This window comes from Perna viridis, chromosome 3 (genome assembly GCF_037379345.1).
Source record: "Perna viridis isolate PV_CMFRI_1.1 ecotype Kerala chromosome 3, ASM3737934v1, whole genome shotgun sequence".
In the NCBI taxonomy this organism is placed as follows: Eukaryota; Metazoa; Mollusca; class Bivalvia; order Mytilida; family Mytilidae; genus Perna; species Perna viridis.
This window is the reverse complement of record NC_142447.1, coordinates 21,943,919-21,962,956: the sequence shown is the minus strand read 5'-3', so window position 1 is coordinate 21,962,956 and position 19,038 is coordinate 21,943,919. Positions and strand designations below refer to the sequence as shown.

Here is a 19,038-nt window from a genome sequence, read left to right as displayed (position 1 = left end):
ACAAATTTAGCATAAATGACAAATCCCAACTCAATTTTGCACATGTGTGTGCCAATAGGTGAAACAACTTAGAAATCATTGCATTAGTCGCATACTTGTCCTCAATCACTGTCATGATGTAATAGCACATGTATCTAATGAAACATAGTGTGGGATGTCTCCTACATCTCTGTTCTTATAAAGCAAGAGGTTGTCTACTGTATCATAAAAAACCCATTACTTTACCATATATGTATGAATACTGAAATGTGACATTCTTGAAAGAGTAATCAAGGGAACCAAGATTCTAGAAGAAATCAAAGGAATGTTATCCAGGGCCAAAAAAAACAGATTATAGTCCAGACAAAGACCAGACTGAAGATACATTCACCAAACTGCTTATCCTGTTACCAGTACATCACAAATTATTAAAGTTGATACAAGTATAAAGCAATTCCACTTCGCAAGTTGAGCTTTACTTCAAATTCTTCATCTCAACTTTAATTTTAATCAATTAGATTGTTTGAAACTGAGAACTGAATACATTAGCAGCAGGATTGAATTTTTAAAAAAAATATATTATTTTACCAGAAAGGCATTTCCCTCCTGTAACCAATGACTTTAAATGGGTCTAAATTTTGAAAAAAATGTCCATGACAGAATGTTCGAAAGCTTATTCATAATTTGGAATGTAACTATTCACTCCCAAGAAAGAGCTTAGAGACTAAAAAGTGACAATTTAAACAATGCCTGTCTTCCTAAGAGATAAGAGCCAAGATCATCCAGGTACAAGGCCCCTTAATCAAATTCCTTCTGATGTTTATAGGATTAAAACAAAACCGTATTCATTGACAACTGAAGCTAACAAGAAACCTTTGGCAAACATTGTAATGGATTCAAAGACTTAGCTCATGATTGGCATTCGTAAAAAAAGCTTTACAGTTTAGCTTTTCTGAAACTTAGATCAAGATATGTTGACTAATGCAAAAAAGTTAATAATCTTGCCATGAGAAAATGTTAAGAATATTATAAGCATGACTGAAATGTAGTGTTAGAATAATAAATGTCTGTAAAATGAGGGCATGTCTTTGATCAGCCCCTGGTAATCTATACAAACAACATGTATAATCCTTATATCAAAGGTAAATTATAAAAACACTTTCTATTATTACATTTTTTCAATATAAATATTAGCCTCCAACCAGTCACTATAGCTGTCACCAACAGCGGGCAAAGTCGGGCAAGTAAGCCAAGATACCATAGATTGTATTAAGCTTTGAGAGATTCGTTGCTGAGAAATGTAAGATATTTGTTCTAGTGGAACTCTGATTATGCAATTGTCAATGGGAAATACTAAGATCAAAGAAACATGAAGTTTTAACATGATGCAGATTGCAAACCGAATTATTTCCCCAAATTACAGATGTTTCTGCCAAAAGCACTGAGGGCACTTTTTGTCATTCTTAGAAACCTTGTCAATAAACCATGGTTCCTGTACCTGAGGTATTTTTAAGGCAGAAAACGATTTATCAATCTTACAAGATAGGTGAACCTAGTTACTTGTTCTAGATTTCTGAGAGATCATCATCTCTTCACTTAACTGTTTTAAGTAGAAACTTAACAACAGCACAAAGGAAAGGAAGTATTGATGCTTTCTTGAGTACTTTGAATTTGGAAATTGTTCACAATAATTTTTCCCTTTCTCATACTGACAACAAAATATTATTCTTGGATATTTTTTATTAAGTAAAGGTTTTCACGGGAATCTCAAAATGAAGATGAACTTTCCCTCACTTCAAAGTTGCTTTTTCAACTTAACAAATCCTTTTAAAATTTCAAGTTTTCTACTTGCCATAGGGAAAGTGGAGCATAAAATACAACTTCCTCACAACAAAATTGTACTTGCCCTGGGACACCAGAAAGTGGAATCCTAGAACACTTATTATGTATTCAAAAACATATATACATATAGCAGTTACAACAATTTTTGCTCACTCCACTTCCTTAAATAAACAGCAGGGCTAAAGTGGACGATACACCATAAGTTATCATAAAAAGTGTGGACAGACCGGGGTTTACACAACTCAGAAGAAAAAGAACAATTTATAAAAATAATTTGTTCCTTTGAAAAGGTTGGTTTCCATTTATTGAAAATAAAGCTATTTCAATGACACCATCTAATACTTAACATATCCTGGCAAAAATCATTTGACAGGACTATCTACCAATCATGTCATATTGTCCTACTACCTGCATATAAGTCATGGTCTCCTTTAAAAAACGGTCAAGTACAACTATCTAGCATGTAATCAAACAATTTTAAGAAGTCACAAGGATACACAAGCTTTACAAGAAACATAATTGCAGCCTCTCTTGATAATGCATTTTTCACAGCATGCATTTAATTAATGGCATCAGATATTACAAACTTCAGTAAAAATCGTAATCTTGGCTTCTTTACAGATTTCTATCAAAATTTCTTATATTATTAGTTCAACATCATTTCAGCTGTTCTTTATGACACCTGTTTTTTGCTGGTTAAGAACTCAAATAATGGATACAGTTGCAGTTTGGTACAAAATGCTGAAGACGTTGCCCCATTACCATGCAAAATGACTACCAGGGTAATTATCAAAACATGACAATTGGAAGAGGTGGGCATTAAAAAGGTCTACACAACTGCATTTGGTACAGACGGTACAAACTTTGTCCATCATTTTTTTCAATCTCAATATTAATCAAATTGGATCAAAAAGCTATTCTCATTTCAAAATGGTCAACTGAAATGGTGACATGTACAGTGAGAATATCCTCCGAGATTCTCTGGACCTGGCGTCAATTTCACAAAAAGTCGGAATTGTGAAATTGATTGTAAACTATGACGTCAAAATGCTATTTTAGATTGTGACGTCATTACTTACGATCAATCTTACACTTATGACTTTTTGTGAAATCAACGTCTGGTTCTCTTAAGGACATAGAAAATGGTAATCCTAAGCTACTTACCATCTCTGTGGAATGACGCACAAGCATAGCTATCCCTGAGGTCATAGGTCAAAGCAATCTCTATGGTAACAAGAAGTAGAGTAAACAATCTGATAGATGATTCTTTTAAAATCTTTATCATCATTGTTGGTCTGTCTACCTATCCAATTCCATAAATAGTCTTCCTGAAATAAGCAAAAACAACTATATTTATCAATTAGAACTATACTGGTCAAAATTAAAATTTTAAAATTAATCAAAAATGTTTTGTTGTAGCATTTAAATATGTGTAAACAGTAGGAAAAATTTAAGTTTTAAAGGATTGTTCTTTGAATTTCCAGAAATGATATACCACTAACACCTTTCAAAGTAAACCATCAAACCAACAAATAAAACCTATAGCACTAATGGTTCTTTGAACAAGGAACAACCATGAAATTCAAACCTCCTTCGCTCTCTATCTAAGCAATTTAAGATTTTGTAGTTAGAAACTATAATTCATTTGCCATATGGAACAAATGCTTCCAGGAGACCACTGATCCAATACCACAGACAATGTGTCAGACTAAAAGTACCCAGTTCCTCTATAACAATAGATAATCATTTCATGATGAAATTAAATCATCTACTACACATTGGTAGTAAGATTGGTACAGCTGATTAACAAGGCTTCAAGTGTGTTTTGTCCCGTTGAAGAGTGGTAACATGATTCTTAATTCCGACAGGCAGTTTCCATTACTTTTAGTCATGAATGGTGAAAACAATGTTATCTGAAATTGTGTCATCTATTCTACAGGAACATTAACTGATACTAGTACATACTTCCACGATGCTCTCTCTTATCTATACAAGGACACTTGAACTTTATCTGACAAGAGTCAAATGCACACCCAAACCTAGAATTTCAAGTGCTACATTTACCTAGTTTACATCATAATTTTATACTTGTAAACCTTAAAGAAATATTTTCTACAATTTGGAAGAATTTTTCTTTTCAAAAGTTTCTTTCTTATTATCACAGGTCTGTCAAACAGTAAATTCAAATTTCCATCTACAAAGTAAATGTTTTCTTTGAACAAGATGGATGGCTGATGAATTATTCTAATGTGAAATCAATCCCATGAACCAAACTACTTGTTGTGAAGCAGCACAAAAAAAAATAATATCAACAAATAAAAAACTGCAATCATATTTGGCCAACACTACCAAAACTTGAGTACTTTTGACACGCAAAAGATTGACATAATTGGCCTAGTGTGATGGCTAATTTTGAAGACTACTGGTAGTTGATTACCTCTCTAAGATAAGATATTGTGATGAAGCTAGGTCTGAATCATAGAAATATTAAAGTCAGGAAAGAGTTTTTTGCTTAGACATACTTAAATTGTTTTTAAGGAAAGTGGTCTCATACTCCATGTTTTCTGAGTAATACCAGCATAATATAACCAGTTCTCAACATAAACTCATTTTTATTTTAGCCTTTTGACCTTAATTAAATTAGACAGATTCCTACCCCTGACTATTAAACTATCAGTTAAGCTAAATATAAGGAACTCAAATATTAAACTCCACATAAAAACACATAATAAATGGCAAATTTTAAAAATTTATTGAGAACCTCTTGTCATAAATTCAAGTAAATCACTGTAAGGTGATAAGTATCAGACAATAATGACTTTAAAGTGATTATTACCTGTTTTAAATGATGTAATTTCTCACCTGAAGATCATAAAGTGACATGGTCCGTTTGATGAATGCTTTAGGGTGCGTTTGATAACCTCTGACTCAGGTTTCCTAATGAGAGTTATGCTTCAAGTTAACATCCTTTATTTCATCATTACATGCGAAAATCTAATAATCTTTCCATATTTTTGAAATATGATGACCCATTTATGGGAGCTTTGGGGGTACAGTCAATTGTGGACTGTGTGTGGTTATTCTCATATCTTTGTCATAAATCATTTCTTTGTCACTTTGTCAAAATTTTTCTTCACTGCTGAAGAAACTGAGACTAATATTGAATAATTTACATCCCAACAGAAGAACTGAATTAAACTTACTATTTCATTCATAGATCAACAATATAACTGTCATTGGAATGAAGATCATTGAACATTTTAAAGTTTATTTACTTACATATTAAAATTTTATGAAAATTGCGGTCATAAAAAATTAAATTCAGCGCTTTTAATGCAGACCAATTTAACGACTCACTAAAATTGGCATAAAATGACAATATCAATGATTTAACTTTTGGTATTGTCATTAATAAACCAGATGTTAAAAACACTCTGTATGGAGGAGAAGGGCATGGCAATAACCACCGATACACATGCAATCTGAATTCATTAGCCATTTTATTGAATATAATACTGTGCGAAAAATGCATTTTATATTTTGGTTAGGCATACACAATATATTGCAAAAAATGCCCCACTTTTTGTGCCTGTCCAAAGTCAGGAATTTCTGGCCTCTGTATGTATTGTTCCGTTTTCACTTTCAGTTTACTTTTCTTATGCTGGAGTATGTAGGGGCCACTATTTCACTATACCTGTGTATAATAATGTTTTGGGGCCATCTGCAGCCAGCTCTTCATTCAGTGAAGACCCATGGGTCTTGAGTTGACATTTTTCATCCCAGTGGGGTTGTTATCTCTTTGATATATTCACCATTTCCATTCTCGTTATACAATGTATTGCAAAAAAACCAACCCATATCTTGAATAGATTATTTAAATCAAACTTTTCAAATCAATATTCACTCAGTATGCAAAGGGCTGACTCTTTCTAAATATTTGGCTTCTGAAAATTTTGTTTTGTAGTTATATAACATCCTGGTTATAGTAAAAAGTAAATATCAACAAACTAATTATAAAATACATGTATGTATTTATGCTCCTTCCTTCAACAAATGAACTGTATATATGATAGTACCAATCTATATCCATTAAGACATGCTTGAGTTTTTTTTTGCTATCTACCCCCTCTTCATTTGCTTTAATTTGCTAGTCTCATGAGCTTTTGTTACCATTCTGTATACAGCATACCTTGGTGAGTAGCCTGAAATTATGAGGAGAAACAGACACAGTAAATCTAGTGTCTAATACAAAGAGTCTGTGGAAGGAAACAGTATTAATTCTTCAATGATACTTGTATCTACTGCAGGGTGAAGTGGGTCGTGCATCCAGATCTCAAACATGGAAAGATCATTTGAGAATTGTTATTTTTATACTCATCAATAAATTAAAGGAATACTTTACTTACTATTTACAATTATCAAGTATACTGAACTCAATCCTTCCTTGTACACCACTTCAATGTACTGATCACATACTTTCACCACTCGTTATAATGTTATTTTGGTAATATCCTTATTATGATAATGGATGGCCTCAATGACTTCCTTTTCCTGTAAAAAAAATAAGTTATAGATACTTGTACATGTTTATTTGTATGTTTTTTTTACAAACTATTAATGTGAACAAGAAGTTTTTGCAAACTGAGCAAAACAAGTTTCTTGCCTCAACCTTCTATTTCAGATTTTTCTTGTATGGCTCAAAATGAATTCACCAAAGTTCAAATAAATCTAGCAAACAACAATACTGAATTAACCTTATATCCTTCTGAAAAAAAAGGGAGATAATAAAACACACACTTCAATGTTTGATTGGAATGTAAAACACACAAGTACATTTAAATTTTTTTTTATCAAAATCCCTTTAAAATTTCCAGGCTTCTGTCTTAACTGGATTTACAATGCAGAGTACAATAATTGATTAATGTACTCCAGACACAAAATTTAATATGCAAGGGGTTTTGCAAGTACCATATACCTTGTGTAGCATTTATAACTTATAATAATGTAAAGTATATCTGTCAACAGTTTATCACTCTAAAACCAGCGAGGTCAAAAACGTGTTTGGTTATTTACCAACTTATCAGCACATATACACAAAAATCTAATATTTGAAATAAAAAAAATGTTCAATACTGATTAAAAAAAATACAGCAGAGTCATAGATAGTAAACACCTTATGTAAATGTACTCTACTATAAGGGTTAAAACTGACATAGTAAAACAATATATTTTCATCCTAATTTACATAATTCATATTTCTTTTTTCTCTCTAAAAACAACCCAATATATCATTTGATATTAATGACCTTCAAAAACTTTACAAGGTCAACATGACAATTATCACCACAAAAAAAAACAAAGCTTTAATCAAGTAGAAGATGAAATCTAAATCATTTTGAAAAAAAAGGCCCAAAACATGGAAAGATTTTACATAAACAAGCAAGTATATAAAAAAGAGTTGTGGTGTAATTACATGGTCTCAAATTTCAAAGTACAATCTCAAAGACTCTTCATAAATGATAAACACTCTCTTCATAAACTATAAAATTTATGCCAGCCTATAACAGTATATCTATCACCAGATATCACAAATTGATAAATTTTAGTGTCATAAAAACCTCATAGCTAATATTTGAGAAAAGTCAGGAACAAGAGACTTTAAGGAATTTGGTTTTTTTTTAAAACTACTAGTACGTGGCTATTGTAAAATCTATGTAAATTGAGATTCGTGTGATATTCACATTAGAATATCATATAGAAATAGGAGATGTGGTATGATTGCCAAAGAGACAGTCATCCACCGAATACCAAGTAATAAACAATTAAACTTCTACAGGTTACCATACAGTATTTGATAATGGGCAAAACCCATACCATAAAAAGAGCTGTAAAAGGCCCCAAAACAAATGAAGTGAAACTATTCTTAAAAGAAGAAAATCGACCTAATTTACAGAAAAGAAGCAAAAGGAATAACAATGAACATAAAAAAAAAAAAAAATGACAACCACTGGATTTACGTAATGACACTTCACAAGAATTTCATTTGAACTCCAAAACATTTTTTTTTGTTCAATTCGGTTGAAAATCCTATGAAAATCAGACAATATGTTGCCATGGTAAGGTGATAAAGTAATAGGCAACTTTAGTATTCACTTCCATTATGGAAAAGTTTGAGGTCAATTTAGAATTTTGAAATGGTAATGGAAATGAATACTTAAATTGCCTATTGCTTTATCACCTTCCACAGGCAACATCTTGTCTGTGATTTTCACAGAATTTTCAACAATTGAGCAAAAAAAAAAAAAAGTTTTGGAGTTCATAACTGTTCTTGTAGCCTTCAAATTTAATATCCTCTCTTCGTCTAGTATAAAACTGTAAACCAAAGTGAAAGTCATCTATATGTTGCCTGTGTAAGCCAATACAGCAATGCACTTTTGGCCATTTAAATATTAGTTTAAGTTGCAAGGTGCAATATCAGCAGTTTCTCTCTAGTTAGCAATCATACTTCAGCTTTGACTAGTACCAGGAACTGTTTTATGATGTGGGTGGTCTAGAAAAGAGTTAGCTTTATCAATGTCAATCTGTTGCAGTGTTGTTGTTGTTGCACATTTCAGGACAAACCAGGTCTTCCCTTGCTGAGAAACTTCAAGGAGATTAATTGACCTTAAGTTGATAGAGATTTAGATACCAAAGTTTACAAGATATCCTACAACTAACAAGCTGATTTCTAGGGTCCTCTGTCTAGCAAACTAATTAGGTACAATGGTTTTATCAGTACCCATTTTTTAACATGAACATGACCTTTGCCAATAATAAATCTACAACATCACATCCTTTTCTGATTTATTTGCTTAACAGGAACAAATGATAATGATCCTTGGACATGATCCTTTTACATGGGAAAAACCTGATTGATTTATATCCTATACATTCAGATTATACACAGAAAAAATGTATTTCACATCATAAAACTAATATCATAAATTGTCTTTTTATAAATACAGTGAAACCTGTCTATAATGAACCCCGAATGAACTTGTGACCTGTCAAAACCAGATTTCTTCTTAAGTCTTGTCAAAACTAGACTTCTTCTGAAGTCCCTTCATATCAAATTCAATATATTTCCAACCTGTGTAAACGAAACACCTACCTAAACTGAACAATTCTGTCAGTCCCAACGAAGTTCAGTTTAGGTAGGTTTCACTGCCATTTCAGATAAATGTGCTGGTACATACAATTCTATTTTAGTATGCTAGAACTTTATCCACTGAAGAGTCCTCTTGAAAAAAAATCATAAAATTATACTATACATGTAATTTCAAGTATTCTAAAATTTCTTCAGCTAAAATGTTGATGTAACTGAAGTTCTCAGAAAATTGTATTATACAGTAAAACATCTCTAAACTGAACTCATCTCAGACTCAAAAGATTTGTTCTTTTCAAGCGTATATTAAGGAGATAGACCTCGGGTAAGGGACACAACTCTTACAATTCACTTGAACATTTGTATTCAGAATTTTACATTAATCTCGTGTAAGCATCAGAGTAACTTGGACTGATTTCATTATGTTTCAAATAGAAGCTTGAAAGGCTTTGGTGAAAGTGAATATGATAGTTCAGATGATGTTTATTTTATAAAAGGTTTCTGATTTATTCAGGGTTTGGTTTAAAGAGGTTTCATTGTACTCAAAAATATCAGAAGCAGGTATAATATAGTTTTCTTCTTTTCCCATTACAGTGAAATTTACACTGACAAGATTATGAACTTATAAATGACTTTTTTGTCGTACGTAAAAACATTTGGTCCAAATAACTGGGTACCTTAAAGGACCATTGTGTCATTGACAAGATTGTACTGTATTTAAAGGTAACATTGCTATCTAAGGTTATAGCTATCACACCATTTTTATATTACCTTAATAAGAAAATATGAAATTCCATCCTTTTATATCAATTTAATACTCAAGATCTATCAAGAACATAAATAGCATATCTTATTGAATAAATTTTAGTTTTTATAGCATAGATATTGAATGGGTTTGCCCTCTACAATTTATTTTCAATATAACTTAGTAATCACCACTTAAGCCCACTCTCATGAAACTCCAGTGAAAAATATGCACATGTTTGTGCATCTAGTGTGCAGTTTAGATACTTCTAATACAAAAATATGGACACTGATGACAATTTAATAATGCAAGTTTTATGGATATGGAAATGCTGATATATACTTAGACAAACATGTCAACTAAGATGGACATCCATTTTGTTTTGGACTGCTTACAAGGATTATTACTGGAATAGGTGTGTGCATTATATTACAGATTTTAAAAGAATATAGTTTTTTTGTTTAAAGTCAATTCATTACATTTCAAAAATATTTCTTTAAAGGTTGAAAATTTCATAAGAAAAAATACAAAACTTAAAACGATATACTTCAATGAGCCTATATACATGTAACTTGACAATTAACAAAAAAACTAACAATGAAAATTCTTTTCATTGATATAGACTTGTCTTACCTACAAATATATATGAATAGCCAACAATGTACCAATCTAAAGTCATGTTTTGAACCATTCTTCATCACAATTGACCCACATTCCCCTGTATATCAGGAAAATCTATGTAAAGTCTACCTTTGTTTACATTTTTTCCTCCAATTTTATAAACATCTGTTCAATACACAATGATTTACTTCCGAACTTTGACCTAGGCTGTCATCACTGTGAAATTTCAGACATTTTTTTACAACTTGACAATTTCTTACTGTGGCAGATTTTGTGCAATAAAACCTAGTCACATGTTAGGTTCTCCTACCTTCTGTATCATTTCATGCAGAAAAATATAAAACCACAAATGAAAGTTAATGGATGTCAAAAACAAGAATAAGTGATTATTTGTACTTTGTCAAAATAATTCCTAGTTATATTACAGGTTTAATAGTGGGACAGTTATAACATTAGCACAATCATACTTAATACCGGTACATGTATGTATTTTATTACAATGACAAATGAATAATTTTCATACATATACCAATTCTTCTAAAAGAAACATGCGCTGCACAACAATAACTTCTCCAATTAAAATTCCAAAATAAAGAAGTTAACAATTAGATAACAAATCACTTATGACAAAAGATTGTAATTTTATTATGTTAGATTGTAATCACCAAAGAGCTGAATACTATAATTCATGAACGGGTTAAAAAGCATTTTGGGAGTGGCAAAAAAAAATTGCACCTTTAAAGATCATTGGTCAAAACAGGATTGGAGCTGAATCAGAGAAAGGCCAGAAAACTGATATGTAATAACACATTAGTAATTAAGGTAAATATCACCTGAATCATTAAACAGGTGTGAAGAAACGAGTAATCCATCAAGGTGTCAGAAATCTACACAGGACAACACCTTTCTTCAGGTAGATATGTCTGTACTGACTAAGGCTAGGGGACATGGCGTAACTTTATGTAATCGATGAAGTGTGCTATAGATTAAGGGTAGTTTTAACTTCAAAAGGAAAGTAAACTGATCATTATCATGCTAATCTATTCATTTTATTATGTTACATCATTTAAGGCCTTAAGGAGGGTTAATTCCACTTCAGATGTAACAACTTTTACATTGACATAGAATTTGTTTAAATATATTTATGTCCTGAATATTTTATTCAAATGACCTTTTTATTATATTTTTGTTTCCTGAATAAAATTTACTTAAATTTCTAAGTCAATCAGTGTCAAATGTAGAATTTGATATCATAATACAGATTCTTTTATATGCTAAATCAAGGTCAAATTTTCTATTCTTTCCCAACATCCTCAGTGGTCTCATGATAGCGTGCTCAAAGGGTCTGTTCGATTGGTCTATTGTTCTTAAAGAAATGCATGAAATATCTGCCTCATGAGTTAAATTATTATCAATCAATTAATTCACCAATTACATTTTTACTCTGTAGAAATAAAAACAGACATAGCACCAACACAGCTGGTCTTTGCCCCCTCCCCCTTATTTAAATAAGGCAGTCAGAACAAGAAACAGACATACTACAACTTAGCACTAAATACATAGGAAAGATCAAGAACATGTATGTGCTCCCACTATAACTTTAACAGACTAGTCTTTTTTTCACTATCTAAGGAGTAAAGAGTACCCATTCATTACAGTTTTTGAACCTTAGTTTGTAACGTCATCAACAACACAAAAAATAAATAATACATTCCACAAAAACTGATAAAAATGGATAAGATACAATTATGTAATTCAACTGACTGTAATTTCAGATAAATGCCATCAATATTATCTACCCATCCATAAATAATAGTGAACACATTAAAATTCACTCTGCTTTATAAAAAAATACAAATTTATGGTTAAATTGATCTGATAGACTATCAACATCTATCAAACTTTGAAAAACATCTACACTTCCCCCTCAATCTGATTAATAAGTCTTCAATATAGTTAAGTAAGACAATCAATAACTAAAAGAAATACAAATGTTTCTCCATGCAAAAATGCAATATGTCATGTATTCAATTTCTGTAGGATGCCTACCCTACCGGTGCATCTGGTCCATGCTACCAGTTTTTAGTGAAGTCCATTAATGTTTGTTTATTTGTACATATTATTTTGATTTATTCTGTTCTTTGTTGTGTGTGCCTATTTTCTCTAGCTTGACTTTATCTATGGAACATATTTTTTTGATTACTGTTGAATCTTGGTTCCCTTCATTACTTTTTACTACAATTTGAATTCTAGACCAAAACAAGCATTAAGCAATGCATGGTACCCAGTAACTACTGCAACATACAATGGTCAGAATAATAACCACCATGTAAAATACAGCATACTATTCAATTTTATAGTTTGACCAAAATAAACCACTAAAAATGAAATTCTGCAAAAAAAAAACAAAAAAAAAAAACATATACAACTTATTTGCAGAATCTATCAACTTTGTAAAGAAATAGTACAATGTACAAGTTTCTTAATCATATACAAATACAATCTCAAAGTACTAAAAAAATACACTCCATTACTGGTATTTCAACATATGATGAATGGTCATATTGAACTGACGGTGACCAGAAATTAACCCCAGTCATTTTGTGACTGTCATCTTCAAAGTGGGCACAGAGCACTTGAGAAACTTGAGGATTTCCAACTGCACTTATCAAATGATCTCATTCTTTTTTGATGTAAGGACTTGCAATTTATGAATGGACAATACTTAATTTAAGCCACAAGAGAGTAAATTAAAGTTCTAAACATACATGTACGTGTATGTCAAAAATACAGGAAGTGCATTTATGTAACTTCATCTTGTTTAATGACAAAATCAAAAACCTAAAGCATGTAAGTGTCTACATCATGTAACATGATTTTTCCATGTGGTTTTCATGTTACAAAAGTCAAATGTTTTTCTATACATAAGTAATTTTTAATGAAATACATTGATCAACTGTACCATGTACATTAAGTATACATGGATTTTGAAAGCAGTTATCTTGGAACACTACCAAGGTATTCTCAATGTTGCATCATGCTGATCAAAGTAAAAAATCTGCTTTTTCATTTACAAGTACAAGAACACAAACTATTTTAGTTCTTCTCATAGGTAACATAACTTTAGATTTAAACCTATTGTTCAATAGTCATTCCTAATTTCTGCCCAACTCCACCTCAATCAATTCACCTACAAACCCGGTATTCAATAAACCTCCCAATAAGTGCCATTTTAACCCATTAAGTTTCAATTTTAATCAATTTCTTGAAACAAATTTTGGGGAAATTTCAAATGATTATATGGTCTAGAGATATGTTTAATTTCTTTTTAAAATGTCATATTGTGCAATAACAAATTTGAATAATCCCACCTCATTTTTAAATTGTCACTTATTGGCAGATAGGACAAATTGTCTGACAGGATTTCATGTACTTTCCCATAAAATCATGAATCATGTAACCACTCAGTACTGTATAGGTATTAATTTTCACTGTGTACTAATTTCTGTTAGCTTCGCAGTGAACAGAAAGCTGTGAAAAATAGTACCTGAGATATGGATTTTTTAACAGTATAAAACACAAATAATTTTTTGAAACTGCAAAAACGGATACCATCAAATGTGTTCATTTGACAGAATCAGCGAAAATTAACAACCACGAAAATTAAAAGGTTTACAGAATATATATAACTTGCATAATGAACATAACACTAAGGGCATAATTATAGTCATATAAGACAGGTGGTCTTAATACACAGGTCAATTGTACATATAGTGCACTACATACTGAATATTACATGCCAAAATCTGTATCAGAAGCCATATCAACATAAGATTCCTATATCATCCCAAGGGCCACCAACCACAGGGTCATATAGGTCGAGGGTTGATACTGCATGTGATACATATTTAAGCATGTCATGTTCATTATATCAAATATTTTAACTATAATTCAAGTGCATTCTGTGTAGAGCTGCCATATTAGGTATGCAATATAAGTTTAGGGGTGTGATATAGGTCTTGAGGTGTGATATAGGGTATGCAATATAGGTCTAGAGGTGTAATAAAGGGTATGCAATATAGGTCCAGAGGTGTGATATAGGGTATGTGATATAGGTCTAGAGGTGTGATATAGGGTATGTGATATAGGTCTAGGGGTGTGATGTAGGGTATGCAATATAGGCCTAGAGGTGTAATAAAGGGTATGCAATATAGGTCTAGGGGTGTGATATAGGGTATGCAATAGAGGTCTAGAGATGTAATAAAGGGTATGCAATATAGGTCTAGAGGTGTGATAAAGGGTATGCAATATAGGTCTAGAGGTGTGATATAGGGTATGTGATATAGGTCTAGAGGTGTGATATAAGGTACTTGATATAGGTCTAGAGGTGTGATATAGGGTATGCCATATAGGGTAAACGATATAGGATTAAACAAACACTAACAGTGCATATACAAAAAAGGATATATTTTAATCCAAATATATAATATAATCATGTATTTAGATTAAAATGTAACTTTTTTTGTACATGCATTGTCGCACCACTTCACAGAATATACTTGGAGTATGGTTAAAATATATGATATAGTGAACATGACATGTTAAAATCTGTATCACATGCTGTATCAATCCTTGACGTATATCACACCCTAGACCTATATCACACCCCTTCACAGAACATACTTGGAGGGCCAGTGGCCCTTGGGGTGATATATGAGTCTTGGGTATTATTCAGTATAAACTTTTTAGACAGATTTTACTGTAATTATATTGTACCTTACTAACATGTAATTCATGTGTATTTAATGTGTATTTAATTGCAGGTGTACTTACTGAAAATTAAAAGATATCTGTATCAAAATAGGTGTAGCACTTATCAAAGGAGTGGTACAGCCAATTTCAGTTTTTGTTTCTTAATTTCAAGATATTAAGGCATATACAAAATTGTGGCATAGTTTTACATACCATTCAAACCACTTTTGCTGGGTCAAATTTTGGGAAGTGCAGGTCCAATAAAAAAGATTATTTCCAGGCAATTATTTTTTTCAAACAAAAAGGGGGTCAAACTCCAAGATCCCCTAGATCTGTCAGTGTATTTTAAAAATTAACTTGTTTTTTTTCACAAACATGACAACTTGCATTGTAAAGGTACATAGCATGCTTAAAATTTTAGAAAATGATTCAACAGTTTTTCTATGTATTTATTCACTTCATGTTGCAAAAAATCAAACTGTCTATTTCCTTGATACAAATTTAATTTCATCCTAATATGACTTCCTGACCAAACAAGTTCTGAGAATTGACTTCAATCTAAGAAATTATCATTAAGAATTAATAGAAATGTATGACGAGAAGTTCAATTTACCTTTTAGATTTTACTCCAGTGACCAATAGATACATGTACCAGATAGATTTAACTTCTACATTGAAAAAATAAAAAGATGAAAACTGCCCAAAAATTATTTTTAAGAGGTTTATGAAACCATTCAAGTTCTAAAAGAAACTACACATGTATAACTTAAATTAAGCTTCATATCTTAACAAATTAGAAGTTACCGTGAAAGTATAATTGTTTGTGGGGGCTGGTAAACCATGAAATTTGGTTCCAAAGGAAAAGGAAATTTCCCCTTCATTTGTATGGTAGAGTTGTCAAATCCAAGAATTCAAGTAATTTTTCCATAAACCATGAAAATTGGTACCCATGAATAAAGTTAATGTCACAGTAAATAAATGAAATACACTTTCATTCAACCAAAAACACCAGCGATAATTTGATCAAATAGGAGGTGGATTTTAAGGGGGAGGGGGTGCCCGAGGAAACCTAGCCAGACAGGACTACCTTATGTAAATTACAAAAATAAAATAAAATGCCAAATAACCTCATACACAACACATTTGAGAACATTTATGTGTCCCTTTGTAAACATCAATCTTCTGAATCAGCTGCTACATTACCTACATGTACACACTAATAAAGCAATTATCACATCAGAGATAAAACAAGTTATGCTACATGTATATAATACTAGCCTCTTATCAAACCATTTATCAAACAAAAGAAGCTACATGTATGCCATTCCAGCTCTGAAAATACCAGAAATAACATCATAATACACATTGTTTACCCAAAGAGAATTTTTTTTTACCTAAGATTCATATGGTGCAGGGTACTTGCATATTCATGTCACATATTGCATAAATAATTGAGATTTGCTGGGATAAGCAAATAGTTTACATACATGTTTTTGTCTCTGTGTGTAACATATGGCCTGCAGTCCTATAATTTTGTATCTGTGTTAAAATCATGCAAGAAATGCATGTGAATGGTGAATTAGTATACAAGTGGCCCACAGAATTACAATTTGTAAAATGGATCAAATACTATGCCCACAGTGTTTTGCATGTACATGTATGAATGCTATACATGTATACAAGTAACCCATAGAATTAAAGTATGTTGAATGTAGTAAATGTTGCACCAACAGTGCATTAAATGTACACATATGCATGCTACATAAGTATACCAGTGGCCCATAGAAGCTAACTACAATTTGTTGAATGTGCTGCAAAGAATATGATTCATGTACATGTGTAATTCTGTAGGACTATATGTTTATCATTGCCATGGTAAAACTAACTGTGTTGACACAACTTACAGCTTTGACATTTTAAAATGTGATGTTAATAGTAAGCCCATGCACATGACTGAAAAATGGCAAAAACAAATAAATGCAATTTGTATATAAATTATACAGTATTTACATTGTAACTATTGCTAAATAATCAACATAACATTGATACATCTATCTATTTCTTGATTAATTACATAAAACACCAAAGAACACTGGCATTATGTTTATCATATAAAACATGTTTTACATAGAGAGAAGCTAACTTCGACTTACTTTGTTTACAAATGAGGTACATCCATTAACAATATTAATCCAGAGATATCATGTAAATGTGACTGACCAATATATTAATTAGACAAGATGTAATTATTGTTCATGCTTATGACGTAATAGAATAATCAGAGATAAATTTTGGCACTAAACAAACTTCTCTGTAACACATGCAGGTCTTTATCAACACAAAATCATGTTTATAATCAAATCAAATATACTATCCGGTAAATTTCCGGTTATAAACTAAAACATAAGCTACCAAGTGCAAGGTGGATCAATAGAAGATTAAGGGTAGAAATGTTTCAGATCAGGATATGTACATGTAGTTTACATTGCAGGGTTTGGCTGCGCCTGATTTAAGGTAAATGGTGTATTATTTGACATAATCCTCATTAAGACTTGTACATATCCTGGATATACTTTACGTAAGTTTGAGAATGGTCAGATTATGATTGGAAATACCTTGAAATAGTTTGGCTGAGATAAGCCTTAGAAATACATGTATAAAGTAAAGGTTTATTTAAGAATCATGCAGATGTTGACAAGTCTAATTTTCTTGTAAATTTTCAACTATTAGCTTTCTTTATTTGCATGATTCTTATATGAATCTACACTTAAAACTAAAACCAGCTAAAAACCTAACAGATTTGACAATTACTTAGGAGAATCTTTGATCAGAGGACTCTGATCTTTTAATCAGAAAATCAATCCCAAAAATCTCATTAAAAAGGAACCCATTAGGAAATATTTTAAAATTATACAAATCCCCTCTCATTTGAAAAGTATCAATAATGATTAAAACTTGTTACAAATATCCTAATCACAAAGATTAATAGATATTAGACATCCATATAAAAGGTGCCTCAACAGAATTAAGGCTCCCAGCATGTGAAAAACTCATTATATTTAATCTGCTAATTTACACAACACTGATAGCCTAGGGCAAACTTTGTATTTTGACCAGCAGGAGCAACAGAAAAAAGCTCAAGAGAAATAAATTCTAATGGATGACATGAAAAACAGATGTCCAATAGGAAGATTGTCAGATTTCTATTTTTTGTGAGCAGACAAAATCTGACAGACACAAGGAAGAAAGGAAATAGTGCACAAAGATATTAAAAACAACAATAATCAATTTTTTTTATCTATTGAGCACTTCATTACAGATATCCTAAACAAAATGTCCTGTTTTAAAAACAGATGTTATATTTTTTATATAAAATGACAGCTGTATGCATATAGCTTAAAAATTTCAAAATAAAGTATTCCTTAAAATCATCTAACCATTATATACAAATATAAGCTTCACGGCGAAAGAGAAAAAGAGAAAAAAATAAAAACTGGGTTAGTCATAATCTAAGACCTATGGATTTTTCAAAGCATTTAGAGAAACAAATTATGGACAGCAGGACCTAATGTTCTGTTATTGCTGGTATTTTTCTCCATCATGAAAAGATATTTTCTAACACACAGATACACTTCACACAAAAAAGTCCAGTTGTAGTTAAGCCGCTGTATCTTAGTTCTTTAGATTGAGAAACAAATTGTGGTACTTTTCTTCGTAATTTTCTCTAGTTTCTGACACATCATGAAAATGTGATTTCTAACACAAAAGAAGAAAACCACACAACATAGGTCTAACTAACCATTACATCAATTGTATTTCTATTTTACAAGAGTTTGCCAAGACAATTAATAGAAACATAAATAAAGCTGCTCTTTACATGAAAATAAAAACAAGCTTAAAACAATTCAACAGGAAGTATGTATTTAAAAACACATTATAATTAATCATGAACCAA

The 19,038-nt window shown here is 31.3% G+C and overlaps 1 protein-coding gene across 4 annotated transcripts in view; it reads right to left on the bottom strand.

Moving 5' to 3' along the window:
• The window catches only part of LOC148621438 (semaphorin-2A-like), a 77,360-nt gene that overhangs the window by 33,065 nt on the left and 25,257 nt on the right, over positions 1 to 19,038 (bottom strand). For 2 of the 4 annotated variants that reach the window (XM_088575822.1, XM_088575821.1), the window contains 2 exons: positions 6,228 to 6,372; positions 2,986 to 3,149 (listed from right to left, as the gene is read on the bottom strand). In XM_088575822.1, the coding sequence (XP_088431948.1) occupies positions 2,986 to 3,109 (124 nt within the window). In that variant the 5' untranslated portion in view covers positions 3,110 to 3,149; positions 6,228 to 6,372. Of the gene's footprint in view, positions 1 to 2,985; positions 3,150 to 3,703; positions 3,745 to 6,227; positions 6,373 to 17,236; positions 17,395 to 19,038 lie in introns of those variants that run through there. The other 2 variants (XM_088575823.1, XM_088575824.1) reach the window with 2 other exon arrangements.